This window comes from Sinohyriopsis cumingii, chromosome 4 (assembly GCF_028554795.1).
Source record: "Sinohyriopsis cumingii isolate HCF-2022 chromosome 4, ASM2855479v2, whole genome shotgun sequence".
Classification (NCBI taxonomy): Eukaryota; Metazoa; Mollusca; class Bivalvia; order Unionida; family Unionidae; genus Sinohyriopsis; species Sinohyriopsis cumingii.
The window spans coordinates 68,631,862-68,652,433 of NC_142964.1; the positions used below are offsets into that span (position 1 = coordinate 68,631,862).

The 20,572-nt window shown below is 41.7% G+C and overlaps 1 protein-coding gene across 2 annotated transcripts in view; it reads right to left on the reverse strand.

Annotated features, from left to right (window-relative positions):
• The window catches only part of LOC149801395 (neurotrimin-like), a 73,231-nt gene extending 56,306 nt beyond the window's left edge, over positions 1-16,925 (reverse strand). Inside the window, exons 1-2 of one of the 2 annotated variants that reach the window (XM_089955472.1) lie at positions 16,822-16,925; positions 16,599-16,653 (exon numbers count right to left, since the gene is read on the reverse strand). In XM_089955472.1, the coding sequence (XP_089811598.1) occupies positions 16,599-16,653; positions 16,822-16,848 (82 nt within the window). In that variant the 5' untranslated portion in view covers positions 16,849-16,925. Of the gene's footprint in view, positions 1-16,598; positions 16,785-16,821 lie in introns of those variants that run through there. The other variant, XM_089955473.1, reaches the window with a different exon arrangement.
• Positions 16,926-20,572: the final 3,647 nt, after the last annotated feature.

A 20,572-nucleotide genomic window follows, 5' to 3' on the forward strand; every position in this document is an offset into this window, starting at 1 on the left:
CACTCTGTCCCATGTGACATTTTTTCAAGAAAGCACCTGACTTTGCTTGCATTGTCAATTGCTTCCTTTAGGCTCCCCACTCTGACATAGGTGGGATTTATCATACCTCTCAATCTCATTTCCTCCTCTTCTATCATTTCTGCTATCACTTCTTTTGCTACGTTTAGGCATTTAGCATAGTCCAGATACTCTGCTATCTTCCATTCTTTTTCTAGTCTCTCCACTACATAGATACCATCCATTATCCAATTGTATATATGTACCAAATTGTTGAACAACTCACTTGCAACCACCATCTTCGTTTTTATTATTCCGTAGAATGGTTCGAACATCAAACCTTGTGGGTTCTTATAGTGAAAGCGCGGACGTGATGGAAAACATCCCCCTAAAACATAAAATTTATCTTACCTAGATCATGACCAAACATCGCGCGGACGTGAAGGAAAACATTCCCCTACTTTTCTCATTTCATATAATATACTATCCACATAAGTGAAGCAACATTTAACAAACCCCAAATCTACTATTTGCACCCGCAAATCATTAAAACGAAATCCATAATCTACTATCCACACAATCGTACGTGAGCGCTTACAAACACAAACACACAAACACAAACACATACACTCACACTATAAAAAAAAGAGTCAGTGTTTATATTCACACTACTCTACCTACACACATTGGCAAATCGATTGTTATTTCTTTTCTTGAGTATTGGGTAGCCCTGAAAAGGGCTGTTTTTTTGTTTGGAACTTCATGGACACCTGGTTAATGATGGCACCTTCCAGGCCTGGCGCCACATACACATCTTGTTCCCCAGTTGCTTTTTACTTTTTTTGGGGAGAGAGCAGAGGCAGGATATGTGGCTTCAGAATCCCAATTTTCGGTCTCTGGGATTCTGAAATTTCTTCTTCTTCTCTCCTTTTCCTCCTCTTCTTTGTTTCTTCTCTCCTCCTCCTCTTCTTTGTATCTTCTCTCTTCCTCTTCTTTGTTTCTTCTTTCCTCCTCCTCTCTCATCCTTCCCTCTTCGACAATGGCCTCCGCGGCCAGTTCGTTCAACAGGCACCTGGCATATTCCAGATGCACATGAAGTTCCAACAGTTTCGTCAGTCTCGTGTTCATTCTGGTGTTGATCAATCAACAACGGTAGCTGGACTGCCGAACGAGTTTCAATTTATACTAAAAGTGCGGACGTGAAGGAAAACATCCCCCTAAAAAACATAAAATTGATCTTACCTAGATCATGACCAAAAAAAAAAAAACAACGCGTGGACCTAAAAGAAACACTCACTCAATTTTTTATGCTACCCATTCCTATTCTAAAAAATTTTTTTCATTAATCACTTCAATATACTATTCACATACGCAAAGCAATACAATCAAACCCTCAAATCTACTCTCCCCACACCTCAAACAGCCAAAAAAAATCATCTTAATATCCACACCAACGTACGTGAGCACTCACAAACACACAATCCTATACACAAACACATACCCTCACATTTTTAAAAAAAGAGTTAGTGTTTATTATCACACTACTCTACCTACACACATTGGCAAATTGATGGTTATTTCTTTTCTAGAGTATTGGGGTAGCCCTAAAAAGGGCTGTTTTTTTGTGTGTTTTTTTTTGTTTGCTATGGCAATCTTTTAGTTTCTAAGAATGCGATGTCCTCTGAGGATAGACTTTCTGGCAATAGGTCTGCTTCTTCGGAAAGAGAAGAAGAACTCTTTGGTGTAGATACGACAATCGACAAAGCCTCTGTCAGGTTCAGGTTGCTGCTGCTGCTGCTGTTGCTGTTGTTGTTGTTGATGCTGCTGTTGCTGCTGTCTCTGAAGTCTGTACTTCTCTGTCCATTCTTCTTTCTCCCTGTTCACTTCTTCTCTGAAGAGCTCTTCTATCAGGTCTTCAGTGACTTTTAAAATTCTCACATTCTCTATTTCTTCTGGCTTCGGTATCAGACTGTGTCTCACCCTATGCAAATTCACGTAGGCTTCGTTTAGCTTAGCTAGTTTGGAGCACATCTTCGTAGGAGGATGAGTCGACAATGGATGGTTAGACTGGAAACAACTCGGTTCTTAAAGTCAAAGCGCGGACGTGAAGGAAAACATCCCCACACGGTTTTCGAGTCGCAACGTTCAATGAGTGTCATGAGAGGGATAGTAAGAAGTGAAAGAGCATGAATCAAATATTCTTATAGCTAAACAAACGACAAAGGCATTTTTTTCAAAACACAACATTTTTTATTCAATAATCACTTAACACTAACCAACAACTCTAACATTTTTTAACAATAATCCCACCCTATAACATCAAACATTTTTTTCTGATCACAAACATTTTTTTTTCAATTCACACTCTACTTTAAACAGGGCCGACAACGTTGTGAATGAAATTGTGATTTCCACTGTTGGAAATCATTAGGCCATTGATGGACACTACGTTTCCTAGCTTGAGACAAAAGATAAGCATAATGGTCACAAAACCATCGATCTACTATCACATCGTTTCTAGAAGAAGAACGAGGATCAAAATGAGTCACTAAATGTTCTAAAGAATAGCCCAGGCTGCGATGATGTAGAAAATACACACAATATTGTCCACACACCAAGGAATCTGTGCCTTGTAATTTCACATTATTGAATCGGGTGGTTTGAGCATTTCTTCTCATAAAGTCGATGATATCGTCTTCCAAAGGGGGCAATCCGTACGAATCGAAATATTCCACACATCCTTCTTGAGGAAAGTAGACGGCTACCCAGTGGGTTCCTGGGAGATGACTGTCGTCCGTGTTGATCACATAAGCTAGATGGTCTTGAGGTTTACGATGAGGGAGTTCATCTTTAGCGCAGACGACGGGATTCCAAGAAACCGTATACGAACTGTGGTTTAAAAGGTAATAAAGTTCCCAGGTATCCATTGTTTTGTGTGTTTTCTTCTTCTTCTTCTTCACAGGTAATAATAAGTCATCAATTCGATCCTGACTTTTTGCTTGAAAATGTCTGACAAATAACCGTTTCTTCGTTTCGTTTCCTCACTCTGATTCAGGAGAGCTTCGATACGATCGATCTCTTGAGTGGTTAATGGTGGACAAGAATGTTCACGCAAGTCTTTATACCACTGGTGTAACACGTCTTCGTCCGAGATGAGAATCCAAGCTTCGTCCAGATACTCGTCCAATTTTTCTTCTTGACTCAGCATCAGGCATTTATCGTGTTGAATTTGACTGGGATGATCGTTTTGACATCCATAGCAATTTTTCTTGATCAATTCCGTCATTTTTTCGGCCAAGTGTTTGGCAAAACAGAAGACTAAATGGGCTTCTTGTTCTGGCCATCTTGACTTCATCATGATATCTTCTTCGTCTTTGTCTTGGGACTCTTCTTCCACAGTTTCCTCACATTCCATCTTTAAAGTTTCTCCACTAGGCAAAGAGGGATAACAGTCTTCCATGGCTTCTAATAATCTAGAATGACTTCTCTCAAACTGTTGATTTCTATGGTATTATCGAATTCGGCATACAGGATGACGTTCACTGTCTCGTCCAGTGGCTTTGCAAACTGAAGTTCCACACGAATCTGGCCAGATTTTATAGGGTGGAAATGTCCCTCGTCGCTGCCTTGGTCTGGAGTGAAATCGAAAGCCCACAAAGCGTAGCCTCCTGCATAATCCTCGTACGTAATGCCGTGACTGGTGTTGGTTCCTAACTGTCCCGTGGCTTCGTACAGCGACAAGTACGACCTCAAGTAATTCTTCTTGTCAAAGTTAGGTTCGAAAGGTCGGGTACACAAGGTCTTGCCATCGCGACTGACCTCGATCTTGGACACGTCAAAGTGTTGAAAGTAGAAAGGATTTTTAGCGATAGCTCCGTTAAAGGCTGTATTCTCGACCATACCAACGATTAAACGTTTGGGTAACTGTCCTTGGAACAGATGATCTTCGATCATGGATCGCTGTCCCCTAGGAATGGTGAAGGTTTTCACTTCCACACGTCGTATGGGATACTTGGCGGTCGTTCTGCTCAACGTCTGACTGATGTCGTTACCCACTTTAGGTAACACTTCCACACGGCGTACGTAGAGTCTGGCTTCTTGGATTTTGGTTTTATAATTATCGTCACTATCAGCTATTAAATGGAAGCGGTACTGTTGCGATTCAGTCTCAGGCGGACATCCACCCCGTTCAGCAAATACTTTTCTTGCAACCACATGTCCAAATGCAAACGATCCATCAGTTCTAAACTGTGTCCGTCTTTGATTTTGTCTCTTCCTTCTACAAATCCCGCATTGTGGTCTTTGGTTGTATCAGTTTTGAATGTTTCAAATTCGCCTGCATCGTCAGCTTCCCATACCACACAGGCATTGAGATGAGTGTTCTTGGCTTCTATTCCGTACGTCAAGAGATTTTCCAGGTACGCTCGATAAGGGTAAGTATCCATGCTGCTACTGACTAGTTTGTTATTCAAGTACAAGTCCACTCCGCTAAACAAGGAATGCATGAAATTGTTGACGGGAGCTACTGGCTCAGTGTCTATAGCATTTCCATCCTTATCTTGAACTTTGACTTTCAAGTACAAGTAACTGCTATTCAGATGGATGTAATCTTCAGGCTGTCCTTTGATTTCAAACTCGATGGGAGCGGAATCGGTCAATGAGGAGACGGGATGAAATTCCACCCATTGGGATTCTTGCATCGTCATCATGGTGGGTGGCATGGCAAACAGATCCAGTTCCGTCTTGTAACAGGCGCAAGACTCTCGGTGCATCATTTTTTTGTTGCTGTGTCTCAATAATCGAAAACGTCTAAGTCTCGAACGGTTCTTCTTTTCTTGATCTTTCTCGCTTTAGACGTGTGAAGTCTGGTGAAAGGATGTTTTCTTCGTCGTCTCTTTCTGCCTTGTCCTTGCTGAATGCCTGACTCGGTAGCGTGCAGGGCATTTATAGGTGTGTCTCGTCGGCCCAAAATGTCTTTGCCCGTTTGCAGCAAGACATTTTTGCCTGCCCTCATGAAGGCTTCTTTGGGGTTTTGTTTGTCGATGATGACATTTTGGGGAAATTCTTTGCCGTGCGTCAGTGCCGCATCTTTCAAGGCGTGCAATCCGCGTGTCACCATCGGTTTCAACAGCGGAGCCACCGAACGAAAAGCCGATTTCAGCATATCTCCTAAACCGTGTCCTCGCTGTCGTGCAACCCCTCGGTACACTGGATACATGACTTACGAGTCGTGAGAGAACCGTTTTCGAAAATGGAGTTTCACTGTGACTTTTCCTTTGGTGAATGAAATATTTTGTTCCAGATCTCCTTTTACAGCAATGTTGACCGTGTCCAAATGCGACTTGCTGACAGACAAATAATGAGGATGTACAAATTCGCGGTGGACGTGATAGGTTTTTCCACCTTCCTGGTCACTGGTTGTGGTACTATCCACTTTGAAAGGAATGACACGCAGTAACGGCACGGAGGTGTGTCCCACCACGTTGTACTCCACCACATCGGAGTACACAAAGATCAAATTCAGTCCTTGGTTCAGTTCTACAGGGAATCGAAAAAACATGTAAAATTCCATATTGCTGTTGATCTTCGGTTTAAAATTTGGAGCCATTTTTGTGTCTCCACCTAAAATATCAAACAAGTCACGATTAAAGCTGAAAGACAACGTTTGGGTATCCTGAAATTTCATCAGTAAGCGACGAGCCACTTTATGGTATTCCAGGGTGACACTTTTTTTTATTCTGTTCAGGGCTTTGCCAAAGGCTAACTCGAACCTGGAAGCAATGGTGTCCACCAAATGTTGGCCACTAAAATAAAACCCTGAAGGAAATTTCAAGGTGTAGATATTGAATGGTGAATTGTTGGATGGTCTTGTGTCCCCTGAAAACCCGATTTCATTCATGGCTTCTTGTAATTGTTGGTTCAGGATTTAGACCTCAAAAGAGTTTTGCTTTTCGGTGATGTTTTGGATTTGTGTAGGGTGAATCATTTCTACTAAAGCCACTTCCCAATGGGCTTCGTGATCTAACTGGATGGCTTGAGGTAATTTGGCCGTATAACAGTACAACGTGTTGTGGGGAAACACCTCCATGGAACTGTCACTGGGTAAGGTTAAGTAAAATTGGTTTTGGTGACTCATAATTCCAGAGTTCTGTGGCTGTCCGAGGGGTTACTGGACGTCAGAGGCGTGTCTCCGCCCAAAATGGGGTTCTGGTTGTGGTTGTTGTTGGAGTGGTGACTGGCACTGGCACTGGACACAAGGTTCCCGTGGTTCCCGTTCGAGGAGAATTTCAGGGAGGGATTGGGAAGCAGGTAACCGATGCAATTGCTCAATAAAATGGTCCACAATTGTTTGTCTCCTTTACGGGTTCTGCGTTCGAGAATGCTTTCGATGTCGTACACGTCGTCTTCTTTTTTGGTGACACGTTGTAACTCGGGCAAATAAAACGTTCCTTTGAGCACTTCTCCGTTCATGTCTTCCAATTTATAGACGGTAGGATGACGACCATGCACTCGTCCAGTGACGCGAAACAATTCGGTCGTCCAGTTAGGTAAGTAACCTTTGTCGAAAGTGCGTTTGGTTTTGCCAATGCGCACCCAATCTCCTACGGCCAACTCTCCACTTTTCTTGGGGACAGCCCTCGTCGGAGACGTACCAAACAGGCGCTCAAACACCAACACTTCGTTGTCGGGAGTCACGTCTTGCGGGGCACGTCCGATGCTTCGATGGTAAGATTGGTTGTACGCTTGCACCAGGTGCGGTAAGATGTCGATGTACTTCAGAGTGTGGTGATGCGTAAAATATTTCCACATGCGTTCTTTCAAAGTGCGTTGAAAACGTTCCACGATGCTGGCTTTGGTTTCGGGATTCTCGGTGGTAAAAAAATGAATGTCACGTTTCTTTAATTCTTTTTGGAAAGCTTGGTTCAGAAATTCGGTGCTTTTGTCCGTTTGCCATCGAAGAGGGTGACGACCGCTTTGTTTCAACACCCGTTGCAGGGCTCGCACTAACTCGCTGCTCGATTTGGAAATCAAGGGCACGACCCAGGCAAATTTAGAAAAGACGTCGATGACACAAAACAAATATTTGTAGCCACGATTGTAGCTGGCCAAATGAGAGACATCGGCTAAATCGGCTTGCCATTGATGATCGATGCCTTCCACTCGGGTGCGACTTCTGGCAAGCTTGCGTCGAATGGGTTTGTGTAAAGTGTAGGTAGCTTGTTCTTGTAACCATCGTTGCACTTGAGGTAAACGGAGACTTTTCAGTCGAGTTTTGGCAGCACGATACAATTTTTGAACTCCTGCGTAACCTGCAGGATGCGAGGGATCCTAGTAGATGCTGGCTAAGACTTTTTCCATTTTTTATTTTTTGTTTTGGTTGGTGTGTTAATAAGGCACCCACTCTTGGAAGATGCTACTCTTTTTCTCTTGGGGTATTTTCTTGGATTGCAATGCTTTGCGTGTGCGACCGGCAATAGGTGTTTAAGAGGAGGATGTCTGAGCGGGGGATATCGGTTCTTGTTTCACTTCTGTCTTCACTTCTGTCTTCACTTTCTTTTTCTCTTGTGATGAAGAAGGGGTGGCCATCATCTTTTTAATCCATCCAATTCTGGAGGTAGGTGGTGTTGTTAACTTGCGTACTTTTTCTGGCGGAGTTTGAAACCCTTCTTCTTCTTCTTTTCCTTTTTCTGTCTTGGTCACTGGTACTGGTGGTACTGGTACTGGTGATGGTGCTGGACTTTTCATCAAGGTCTTAAAATCTTTCAGAGTGGGTAGAGCTGTTTCGTCTAAAGCTTTCTGGTGAATGAGTTGCAGTCGTTGCAAAAGTTGACCGTACTTTTGCGATTTTTCTGTTTCGGACAAATCTTGGCGATCCATCAAGGACTGCAATTCGTGTTGTAACTGGGACATCTCGCTCAAATTGGGATTGGGAGGTAAATGCGGGGTGTGTTGTTCTTGCCACCGATGGTATTCCATCCATCGTTTGTAAGGTACTAAAGCTAGTTTTCGTCCTTCCATGGGGTTGTCAGGGGTCAATTCTGAGATCTTGGGACTTCCGAAGGCCTTTTTATCTTGCTCCCACCAGTCCTCCCAACATGGTTCCCAAGACTCCTTTCAGTAAGGGGCCTAACAAGAGAGCCAAATGCCTCCACGTTGGACCAACATCTTCTTCTTTTGACGAATGGGAATTTTCTTTTGAACCATTTGGCGAAGAACGTGACGATGTTTGCTTAAGCATTGTTTCTGGTGTTTGGACAAAGGGATCGTGCCTTTCAAGACGTTCAAACAACATTCGAACACGGTATCGATGACCTCTTTGGAGGCCGATTGAATGAGTTTTTTTCGTAGAGGTGGAGAAGCTTTGGACAGGACAGATAACATGTTCCCATGTTTGACTAAACGTGGTGGTAGTCCTTTTCTTTTCTTTCCTTGGGGTTTTCTGGAGGGTGACATCTTTGAGTCTTCAGGAGCACCAAAAAGCACTGATACCCCCGACTTGGTCACAGGTCTTTTTTTATACTGGAACGCGTCGCCACTGATTGTCTTTACGTCGTATCAGTTTGAGGACAGGCATGACACGTCGTGCAGGGTTACGCAACGAACTAGATCGAGCCAGTTATTGCTTTGACAAATCCAGTAAACTTTGTAACATGCCCGATCTTTCTTGGACTTTGATTTTGGGAGAAGGTACTTTGTGAGCAGCAGCCACTGCCACTAAATTGGAGGGTCCTGCCACTGGGGAAGTTCTTTTTGGGGTCATTAACGGAGAAGTTCTTGGTGTGATCAACGTCTCCAAGTACTCTTCAGTTCTTGGTGTCATTAATGGGGAAGTGGATGAACGTGAGGCTGCCGGAGACACAGTCACTGCCGTGGCAGGTCGTGGTTTGCGAGTGTAAAGTTGCGTCCTGGCCGAAGTGCCTCTCTTGCGACTAGTTTTCTTCTGTGGGCTTTTCTTTTTCTGGGGACTTTTTCTCTGTTTCTTTTTCCGGGGTGGTGTCTGGTCAGAGGAGGGTCCAGCCACTGGAGAAGTTCTTCTTCTTTGGGACCTGGTCTTTTTCTTTTTCTTCTTGGGGCTTCGTTGGACTTTTTTCTTGAGGATAACTTTGGGGGCATTAGGATCCCATCTTAAGAGAAAGAGAATGATGACCCCTCCTAGAGTACCGCTCCCTCCAGGTTTCAAAATGATTTGTTTTTTGGTTTGAGTGTCGATGCGGGGATCGGCCAGTTGGACCAAAGCGACTTTGTTTCGATCGAAAAAGCGTTTGGTTTGATGAGGAATCTGAATGATTCCTTGAAGTATTTGACGTGCCGTCACCGTGAACCATCGTAAGACTTCTCTGAGACTAGCTTCTAAGACACGAGCTCGTATTTGTGGATTTTTTTCTCGACTGATGCCATACAAGGCACGAATCAATTTGACGGGAAGATGCGACTGAAGGGACGTCATGTTCACACTGTGTGAGACAGACGAAAAGGGTCTGAGGTTTTTATAGAATTTTCTTATGTGGAGTGAAATTAAGTCGAGGACGGAGACGTGTACAGGACAGGCCTTCCGTCTTGGCACCAGTGGTGAAACAAGTGGGTGCGAAATCGCAAATCCTCGGGGGTCGTAGGTTTCAAATCGACGAGTAAATAGGCGTGTGGCGTTTGAGTGGCATCGTCGTACGCCTGAGTCAGCCAAGGCGTTCCTAACTGTTTGGCTAAGACTTGCACTTGCGATTTATCTCGAGGGCTTTTAAACAAGACCACGTAATGCGCATTGAGACAGATGGTGCGATGGGCTTTACTTTGTTGAAACAAATTTTGGGTGATGTAAACGACACTGGCATTACGGTGATACCCTTTGCGCGTGAACCACAGTTTAATTTCTTCTTCGTCTTCTCCTAACATGTCGTCAAAAATGACCAGATGGGTTTGACGGGAGTCAGAGACGATGCCGTCGTCTTCTTTAGGAATGCCTTCCACAAACACGATGGAATCGCCTTGACTTTCTCGCAAGAGGCTGTACGCCGATTGCCACTCTTTGTAACACCACACGATCCGTTGAGGTGGCCGATCGATCAAATGATGTTTATGTTCGATCAAACGTTTGACGAATTCGGTTTTGCCTGAACCGCTAGGTCCAGCAATGAGCATGTTAAAGGGATGGCGAAGATACAAAGCCTCCCAACTGGCACGATCTAAGTGTTCGTCGATGACTTTGACAGTAGAGGAAGAGGAAGCAGAGACAGCAGAGGTAGCCATTGTGTGAGAAATGTCACTTGTGACACGAAAACAAACAAGACAAGAGTTTATATACTTTTTTTCAGAACACGTTTATTGAATGTTTTCAAACATGAATACGAAAGACAAAAATACATAAAAGCCAAAGGCGTAAGTACAAGGATAAAAGGCACATGATAACCATTAACGTGGAATAAACACAAGTGTCTGTACAACAACACGTTTTGGGTAATGTTCTAACCAGTTCTATAGTAGGGGGTAAGGTCACACAAGTGTCCTCCCGAAAGTGCCTTTCAGGCCTGTCCACGACAGTCCTGTCCTGGGTGACGGGTTCTTCTGGCACCGTCACTAACACGGGTTGAAAAGTAACTTTTTTCCTTGAACAACTCTCGTGCATACTGGGCCACTTCTTGGGTCCAAGCCTCAAAATCCCATTCTTTCCAGGCACGGACATCCGTCCAATGGGGATGTAAGTCACAAGCTACACACACATCGTCATACACGTCTTGGGTAGCTAAAAGTTGACCAATCTTTTTTTCCCGTAGAGGGCGAGAAGTATCCAGATGAAACCGCAAGGCTTTGAGCAAAAGGAGTTTTTCGTGACCATTTAAGGCCATTGAGGTGGTAAGTACTGATCGTAAAGAGTCCACAAAGAATCGGCTGGTAAACGAAATCCCAGAAAACAAGTCACTAAGACACACACCACTTGTCGACCCAAATTGAATGGATACAGTTCTTGTAATAATCGATGGTAATGATCCACGGTTTGAATATGGTCAATGAGTTCCTTCCACGGAATCTGTTCAATTATATACGACATAAGTCGTGGCATGGCAGCCTGTTTTTATTGTCTCTTTGTTTCGGAAACAATACACGTACTTTCTAGCCAGAGATCTTCGTTCTCTAGTGGGGAATCTAAATCTTGCAAACTGTAACCTAAACTTCAAAGTTTGTTTAGGAGTTTCCTCTTCCGCTAAGTAGATTCCACGTAAAATATGTCGGTAATCCTTTACCTTGTCATCCTCAATGTGTTGTACTAGGTGAATCTCGAAGTAACCAAAATGATCAACACGTGGATCATCGGGGGTCTGGAAGTATTGAACAAGGTCTGACCACTGAAACAATTTCTGACGAATCAGTTCTCTTATACCATTCAGGTACCAGTGCTTAAAGATCTGGTGACGGAATCGGATGCAATTGTTCTTTACGTTTGACTTGTATTTTGACCAGCTCTCGGTAAATGCGTTCTCTCAACTCCACAGGCAAAGCACGAATGTTCTCTTGTAAAGTATCCATGAACAGATTATGGTAAGTTACTTCAATGTCTCGGTCCCACTAAGGGTAAGTAATGACAATTCGGTGACCGTCGAGCATGTTCTACGTAGGCTGAATCTTGCGGTTCCCAGTAATGAAGTGACACACAGCAACTGAAGCACTTGACTTTATATCCTTCGCCCAAGTAGAAAAATCCGGCTCTGGCTAATTCTTCGGGGATCGGGCCTCCCAGATACTTAGGCCATTTTCCTTTGAACGATTGAAGACGATTTTCAAAGTCGCAGTATTCCGACAAACGCACAGGAAACGAATATTCGTCTTTCACAGGTTCGTTTCGATGAGGGTTGGGTGACATGAACAGGAGTTTGCTTAGGGCTGGATGACATCCGTAGGGGGGTAGACGTGAAGGTGAACATTCCCCTTTAAAACGAAACCCAGTAAAATGTCCAAGAGGACGAGCGGCATCACTTTCGCATCCCTCAGGTTGGACACGAACAGCATCCCTTTCCATGATAGGGGTAGTGACACTAAAGTTCCCATGATGCTTTACGGAATCGCTAAGGTCACAACGTACAGCATCGTACCCATCGCAAGGCTCACAATCGCATTCCACTTCAGAAGCTTCACACTTGAATTGTGCCTTTCTAAACAACTTGTTTTGTGTTTCTCTGAAAGTATTCATCTTGTTCGCTCGGTCTTGGTAGTCACAATGAACTATCGATCTTGACCACAGCCCCTTTTTATACTAGTCGCAATGCAGTCTCCAGCTTGTACATCTTTCCTTTTTTACGTTTTTTATGTCTTGTTTTGGAAGGTACCGTCTCTAACGCACCGTCATAATTGTACCGTAGTGTGATGGGTGGAAAGGCCATAGAAAGGTAAGGGCAGTGCGGACACCATCGAATATGTTCCAGAATAGCTGAATCTTTATAGATACATAGATCCATTCGTAACTTCAGTCCGCAAGCGAAACACTGTACCTCGTATCCCAATCCTGACTCAGGTCCCAAGTAGACAAATCCTGTTCTAGCTAAAACATGCGAAGAAGGTAATCCTTCCCTATCCGTAGGCCATTTCTGAAACGTGTCCAATCGACGAGCACAATCACAATCGTCAGGTAAGAAGACTGGAAAATGGTAGGGTTTGAACTTGGAGTTCTCATCGGGTTTCTCACTCGATTCTTGCTGTGGCGAAGTCATCCTAAGTATGCCTTGTCGACAGGTAGGGCACATTCTCAGCAGTTGACAAGCACATTTCTTCTGTGAACCTTGCGTCTTCTAATGTTGTTGGTCACAGGTAGGGCTGACAAACGTGCGCAGACAAGTTGAACAAGGCACTGGTTCTTCGCTCAGACAGGGTGGAGAGGCCAAAGATCCTGGGCATTTCGATCCACAATGTTTGTGTTGCTCTCGATTATTATAATCATAATCACATTTGTCACAATAATAAACATATCCCAGGAATCCGGTGATAGTGGTAATGGTATCGAAATGGTCGTCGTGATAATAAACATGAATGTATTTTCCGTCCTTAAAATCTTGGCCTCGAAACAACAGAGGCCCGAGCATTTCTTGAGGGTGCACTTTCAAGGTGTATCGTGGAGCTAGGGCATCTTGCAATTTTTGCATCTCAGGAATGCCATAGGGTCTGTCTTTGGACAGTCCGGCTTGTTGTAACAGGAGTTCTGCTTCGTTTCATTGTTTGGCTCGGTCGGATTGTTGAATAGTTCTCCAGGTTCTTTTCCATTCTGTCGTGTCGTTCTTGTTGGCATAGGTTCGTCCCACCACGATGGCACGGGCTAAACACATCTGGTCTTGAGGGTTGTTAATTCGGACTAGACTCTTTTTGGTGTTGCGAAGGTCGTCCACCAATAACATCTTTTTGCGTCCAGTCCCTTGAGGAGGAGAGACGTGGGTCATGTCCAGTGTGGCTTTTCCATCGGTGATGTCAAACTGATCATTAGATTGTTGTACGTGTTGAATCTTGTCCATGACTTTGGAAGCGGTCAATTCTGCAGGGGTGCTAAACTCGATCCAAACAGGGGATTTCAAACCGTCGTGTTGTATGGAAAGTCTCAAGCGATCGTCTTCTTTGGGTTGACATTGTCGCTTGAGTGCGGTGAGCAAAGAATCCTACACCCCAGTGATAAACACTTCTGCTTTCTCTAACGGCACTTCAGCCTTGAAATCTTTAAACTTCACTGTGTATTTGTAAGCCGTGGTTCTAAATTTTCTAGAGGAGCGCTTTTCCGTCTCTCGAATGGAATAGTATTTTTCAGGGTTGACTAAGGGTGGTGAACTTGGTTTAGAGGGTTCGGATTCTGGTTCACTCATGTCCTCTTCAAAATCACTGGCATGAATTTGTGCCAAGATTTCAGCCCTGGTACGAGGCGATAGATCACGTTTCTGCCTCTTACTTTCTTCTTCTTCTTCTTTCTTCTCGAATGAATAGGATCGTTTCATCTTGAGTGCAAAACGTCAAATGACTCAAGTTTAAACAGCATAGACTAATTTATAGTCATGGCAGACCAGCGTATATAAAAGGGTGTGTGTCTTGTCCTTTCACTATTCATTTCACTCTCAAGCCGAGCACAACGATGGAAGAGACTAGCCAAATCGAACGTTTCATCAGAGCTTTGCGAGGGGTCATTAGAAAATTTTCTTCAGACCAGCCCACGGACTACTCTCCTTCCTTTCGAGATAAAGGTCAAGATACTTGCTATATCTGTCAGAAGAAAGGGCATTGGTCTTCAGAGTGTCCAGACCGTCAAAAAAGAAGAAAAAAAACAGGGGCTAAAAAAGACAAAAGTCAAGATACTTGTTATTATTGTCAAGAAAAAGGACATTGGTCTCCAGATTGCCCAAAAAAGAAACAAGAGGAGTCAGAAGAAAAGAGGGATTCTTCAGAAGAAGAGAGGGATTCTTCAGAGGAAGAGAGGGATTCTTCAGAGGAAGAAAGAAGACAATTCTATTTACAAGAGGCAAAGAAACAGGAGAAGAAAAGTAGAAGGGAAGAAAATGAGGAAAAGACGGTGAAGAAATTCAAAAAACAGAGAGACTAAACAAGGAGAAAGAAGAAGTCAATGAACTTTTCATTAAAGTGTTCTGTTGTGAATTGTGAATTGGATTGTAACAATGGATAAAAGAATAAATTAATTATATAAGGTAAGTGTCTTTGAGTTTTGATTTTAAAATAAGAACGTACACTCACGCACTCATACACAGACACGTACTATAAGGGTAAAATGGGTTGTTTTTGTTTTTTTTTGAGTTATTGGCAACTTGAAAGGCTATCTCTTTTCGAGAAATGTGGGTGGCCCTGAAAAGGGCCTTTTATTGGTGTAGGGGTGAGTTTAAGCAATCAACTTTAACTGCCTTAAGCCTTGGCACGGCCAAGGCCTACTTCTGGACTGCGTAATGTTGATGATGATGATTGGGTTGAAATCACTAAGGGTGGTACGATAGGCTTAGTCACAGGGTTAACGTGTTTAGCTCGGGAAGGTCGTATTCTCTTCGGTCGTAATAAAGAAGTCTGATACATTTGTTTCAGACTTCTTAACTCCGCTAAAATGTCCAACAGTACCGTAACCGTTTGATTTTCACCCTCTTGTTTCTTTGCTGCTACTTCTTCTTGCTGTTGTTTTTTTCTTACCTCTTCTTCTTGCTGCTGCTGCTGTAGGAGAAAAGCTTGTTCCGCTTCCTTTTGTCGTTGTATAAATTTCTCCAATTCTTCTTTCTGTCTCTGTCTAAAATTCTCCACTTGCGGTAATGAAGAAGGTAACGAAGGTTCCGGAACAAATTCTTGCGAGGTAAGAAAATCCACAAAATCCCAATTCAGCTCTTCTGAAAGAAAGTCCGGGTTCCCTTGGGCAGTCTCCCCTGCTGGTGCACCCCAATGGATCGTTTTCTGAGTTTCCGTCATGTTGAATCACTGTCGTATAGACTGACTGTACACAAGCGCTAGCGAATCTATATAGACCACGTGACGTCACAGACTGCTCTCTTCGGATTGGATGCGAGCTGACTGAATTTTGTAACGCGTGTTCGGATTGGTGAATGAACTCAATCCGTTTCAATCCTTCCTCTACCTATAAATAAGCGCAGTTCACTGCATTGATTCACCTGTTCTCGTCGCTTCACGATGTGGACCACAGTCGAATCATCCACCCTTGTGTCTTCCATGATGTTTAGGACGGACATGCTCATGTATGTCCGGTCCAAGTGGACCTTTGTCGACAAGTCAGACACCAGTCTGTGGATACGAAGAGTGTACGTAGAAAGACAAGGTTGCCTCAAGAGGACATTGATTTATGGCCCTCGAGTAAGACGCAGCTTGAGGACAAGAAGATGCCGCAGATGCCCTTTATGTTAATGGATACATTAACATAAACCCAAAGGCCCTTTTCAGGGCCACCCATATTTCTCGAAAAGAGAATGACTTTCAATTGCCTACCCCTTTTTTTAAAAAAAAAATTTATTTATTTTTTTTAAAAAAAATCCCATATTCAATTTCCCTTGACGCTAGAGTGACCCACGATTTTTCTCCATATTCAATTCCCCTTGACGCTAGAGTGACCCACGATTTTTTCTCCATGTTAATTTTCCCTTGACGCTAGATTGACCCACGATTTATTCCCATGTTCAATTCCCCTTGACGCTAAAGTGACCCACGATTTTTCTCCATGTTAATTTTCCCTTGACGCTAAAGTGACCCAGGGGTCTCTGTAATGCTAATTCCCATTGACGCTAAAGTGCCCCACTTCACTACTAATGTCTTATTCACAAAGGTTAGTGTAGCTAATACTTTATACTTTCTTCACGTAAAACGTGTGAATTGAATTAAACCGAACTTAGTTTCTTCTCTTTGAACGCTGACTTTAAGTGAGAAAAGATCACAGCTTTTATTACAGATTTTCTTCTTGAAGCCCCACCAAGTTAATTACACGAACAGTTATAGATAGTCGCAAGGAGGTGTTTAACGTCAGTTTTATACCTCTCTTTTGATAAAGTATAAAGCATGCTACCATACGTGCAAAAACGTAGACACTAATAACAAATCTTCAACATTTTAAATACCAAAAATGTATACAAACTTAAGCTTACCCCAGTTAGTATCTTGTGTCCTTTGTTTTGCTTGAACAACACAGCAACGATGGACCTACAGTGTATCAAGATGGGAATTATTACAACCTCTGTGCTAGGAAAGAGATGACTTCAAAAAGTAAACATTCTCAATTTCGCTCACTCCGATTTATTTTTATCAGGCTGAAGACACAGAGTACATTAATTTCGGAAATTATTTCATCCATTCTTGAGGTTTATGTACCCTAAAGTTTAAAAAAAGAAAAGACATCTGATTGCACAGAATGACACATTGAGATACAAGCGAGGTACTAAATTATTGTCTCGTGTCGGTGGACGTTCTTACAGCTCGTACTTTTACAGGTTATAGAATGGTGTCATCCTAAGAAAGTCAGCACAATGGACGGAAAAAGCTCTCAAAAATATACCACAGCAGCTGTTGTTGCATATACATGTATATCTTTTGTTTTAATAGAATACGGTAAGTGCTCATAACATACCATCATAACCTTCATATTTAGCCACTTGAACGAGATATTAGCCGAAGCATTCACAAGTCTCGTTTTTCACGTATGAACTCACGCAATTCCCATTAAAAGTATTATAATGATGTTGACAGTTAAAATTCGGAAGCAACTCCATCGAGCCAAACAGATAATGTAGTTCCTCGTGCGAGTACACCATGATCGAGACGACCTGTCTGCAACGACCGGACTGAATTACGAAAGTAAGCTTGGCAAAAAGCAAGATATCTCTGTTGTATGGGTGAGAATAGGAGAATCTATCTTTAGGTTTGCACCGAGACATCCCAGTTAAGGGGTTACGTTATTTGTCTCCTCACGAGAATCGGCCTCGTGGTGAGACAAATAATGTAAACCCTCGACTGGGATTTCCTTGCCTTGGTACAACAGTAATTCCAAAATAAAGATTACGATTTCGTATTTAAACTGTCGCCGTTATTGCAACTTTCTAAAAATAGTCGTACCCACAACTTTTTAAGAGATTTTCTACAAAAGTATTTTGTATGTACTTGTACACATATAAAGTCATTCTTTCGCATGTGGATCACTCCAAAAAAGTGCCAAAACAACCATTTTTATAATGTCGCTTTCTTGTAAATCAAAACTAACCATTCCGCTTTTACTATACAACTTATAATAGCGTTCATATTATGGGCTCATTTCATACAAAATGTGTTCCACTTTCATTGGTAGGAATGGCAAGTTTCTTGAAATTTGTGCCTTTTATAAATTTTAATTATACGTATGTCGTATATCGATAGTTAACATCCATAACAATTTTTAGACTAAGCAGTAATATAACATTGGATGTTAATAAATATAAGACAAACACATTTTAATAGAGGATTTTGGTGTAAAAAACGATTTTTTTAACCTAAAAATTGTTAGGTCTTTAAAGTTTTTTTTCGGTATTTAATTTAGCTGGCTAGATGTGTTGTCGCATTTAAGATTTTAACATACATAACGCCAATATTTAATTTTTCACTGTTTGCGCGAATTGGTTGGTTGGTTGTTGTGGGGTTTAACGCCATTTTTCAGCACGATAGGCTATACATGGCGGCCAGTATTAATGGTGGAGGAAGAACCCGGAAAACCCCGGAAAGAACCACCGACCCACGAGAAGCTACTGGCAGGCTTTCTCACATGCCCTTGCGCGAATTGGAATGATAATTTTAAATAAACCATATGTAATAAACAAATACAATTAGTTACTTTTGTTGCTACTGGGAGACTTTATTTTGCAAAAAAATCCGATACAAAATAAATTTTAACCTCCATAACATTAACATGCGTAACCGTTTTCATAGATTCTCTACATACAAAATACAGATGAGTAAAACAGGGTGATTTTTGTCCATACACCGCAGGAAGTATATAGTTAAAGCAGACGACGTCATGTCATACATGTAAATGCAACTACAGATACATTTTTATTCAAGCGTCAAGGTAAGTTTTTATCTCTATTTACTATTTGTAATAAAAGATGTTCATCTAGAATAAATTGATCACACATACCGTTTATTAGAACATTAATATGTCCAGTTTACCAAGTCTCCGTTTTCTGCAAATGGAAACCGGTGAAAGGGGAAATAAATTCAGTATTATTTTGCACCACTATTGTTACGCAGGTTAAAAGAAAGAATAAACATGGAAAAAACATTTTCCGTAAATAACAAATCAATCAAGTTCTTATTAGATGTGATTTTTATGATTAACCAAACGTTCCCCACGTGTAAATGTGCATTTTGACATGTTTAGAAGTCCGTATATTTAAAAATAACGTTACGGAGGTTAAATTAAATAATAAAATTTGAAACCGATTTTTAAAGTTACCTGTGCCATTCATGCACAATTGTTTATGCTATTTCGTTTTGTACCAAGAGTTTTAAAAACAATATTATGTCTATGTAGCAAGAAACAATGTCCATTTAAACAGAGACTCCATAAGGTTCGTTATGGAGGTTAATAAAAAGTTACGGATGTTAATAATGATTCCCGAGTTATGCGTTTTGATCTTCAACATTTCATTGTATTATTTTTTTCATAATATCTTACACTGTTTGCCTTTTAGATTGTATGTACACACAAATTCCTGTGTTTTAAAATGTTTAAAACATTTTTTAAGGCAGTTCATTAACAGTACCTTTTAATTTTCAGAATGGCACTGACTGATGCTGAGAGACAACGCCGATGGCGAGAAAAACAGAAACAGAAAGATGCTACAAAATTTTTAGAAAAGGAGGCAAAGAGGAAGAGAGTCCGGCAGATGTTATGGTGGTAAACTGCCAGGAATTGAACAGAAAAATGCTAATAGAGCAAAGGGGCTGAGAAAAACATACAGAAGATCACTAAGACAAGCCTATAGAAACAACGAGGAGCTAAGACACAAGAATCAGAACCTTGTCAGAGCTAATAAGAGACTTCAAAAGAGGATTGAAAGGATAAGAAAACTACAGGCACGAAAAGAGATAGAAAGCTCAGACACTGAAAAGGAAAGTGAACTTACTATGACTCCTCGTTCTAAGACAAAAAATGAAATGAAAAATCTAGGATTGAATAGACTCCCTCTTAATAACACCAAAGTTCGTCGCACACTGATAGAGGTCAGACGCAAGTTTCTACTGACAAACACAGTCTTGAGTGAATTAAAAGATGAAATTAAAAAGAAAAAGAAGAAAACGCTTTCGTCAGACATACAATGGAAAGGTTTAGTAAGAAAGTACAGATGTGGATCAAAGTTAGCGAAGTCAATGGGTGTATGTAGACAGAAGGTGGCCAAACTATGTGTAAAGAGGAAAAGCTCAACTAAAAACATGAATTTGCGAAAAAAGGTCGTAGCTTTTCTAGAGAGAGAGGACAATAGTTCCATACTACTTGGAAAGAGAGACACTAAGAAAGTACAAGAACAGTTGAAACAGAAACATGTCTTGTCTGATTATATGCATAATTTGTACTTCAAGTTCATGTTAGAAAATCCGAGATTAAAGATATCTAAATCCCTCTTCTATTCATTTCGACCTCAGAATATTCTTCTTGCAAATTTTGCAAGTAGAAAGACGTGCCTTTGTTCTAGACACCAGAACATGGCTTTGAAGATGCGCGCCATCATAAATATAGGGGTTCAGTGTCCAAAAATTCCAGATGATCTAATAAGACAGTACCAGTCAAATGAAACAATAATTGAAAAGATAAGAGATACTGATGGTATAACGGTACCAATTGCGCAAGTCCAGGTGGGCGGAGCTTAAGGTGTATGGAACATTGTATTCAGAATTAAAGAACAACACTAGCTGTGATTGGTGCATTATGTAAGAGATGTACTTTCTGTTTGGCTTAAAAAAAAGTTGAGCCTCTTGGCAACATGTGAGTTTGTGTTAATTTCTATCTAGATCATATTTTGTATTTTTTATGATTTTTTTAAAATATGGTACACATGGCTGAAAATGTGCTTGTTGTGACTAGATAACTCTTACC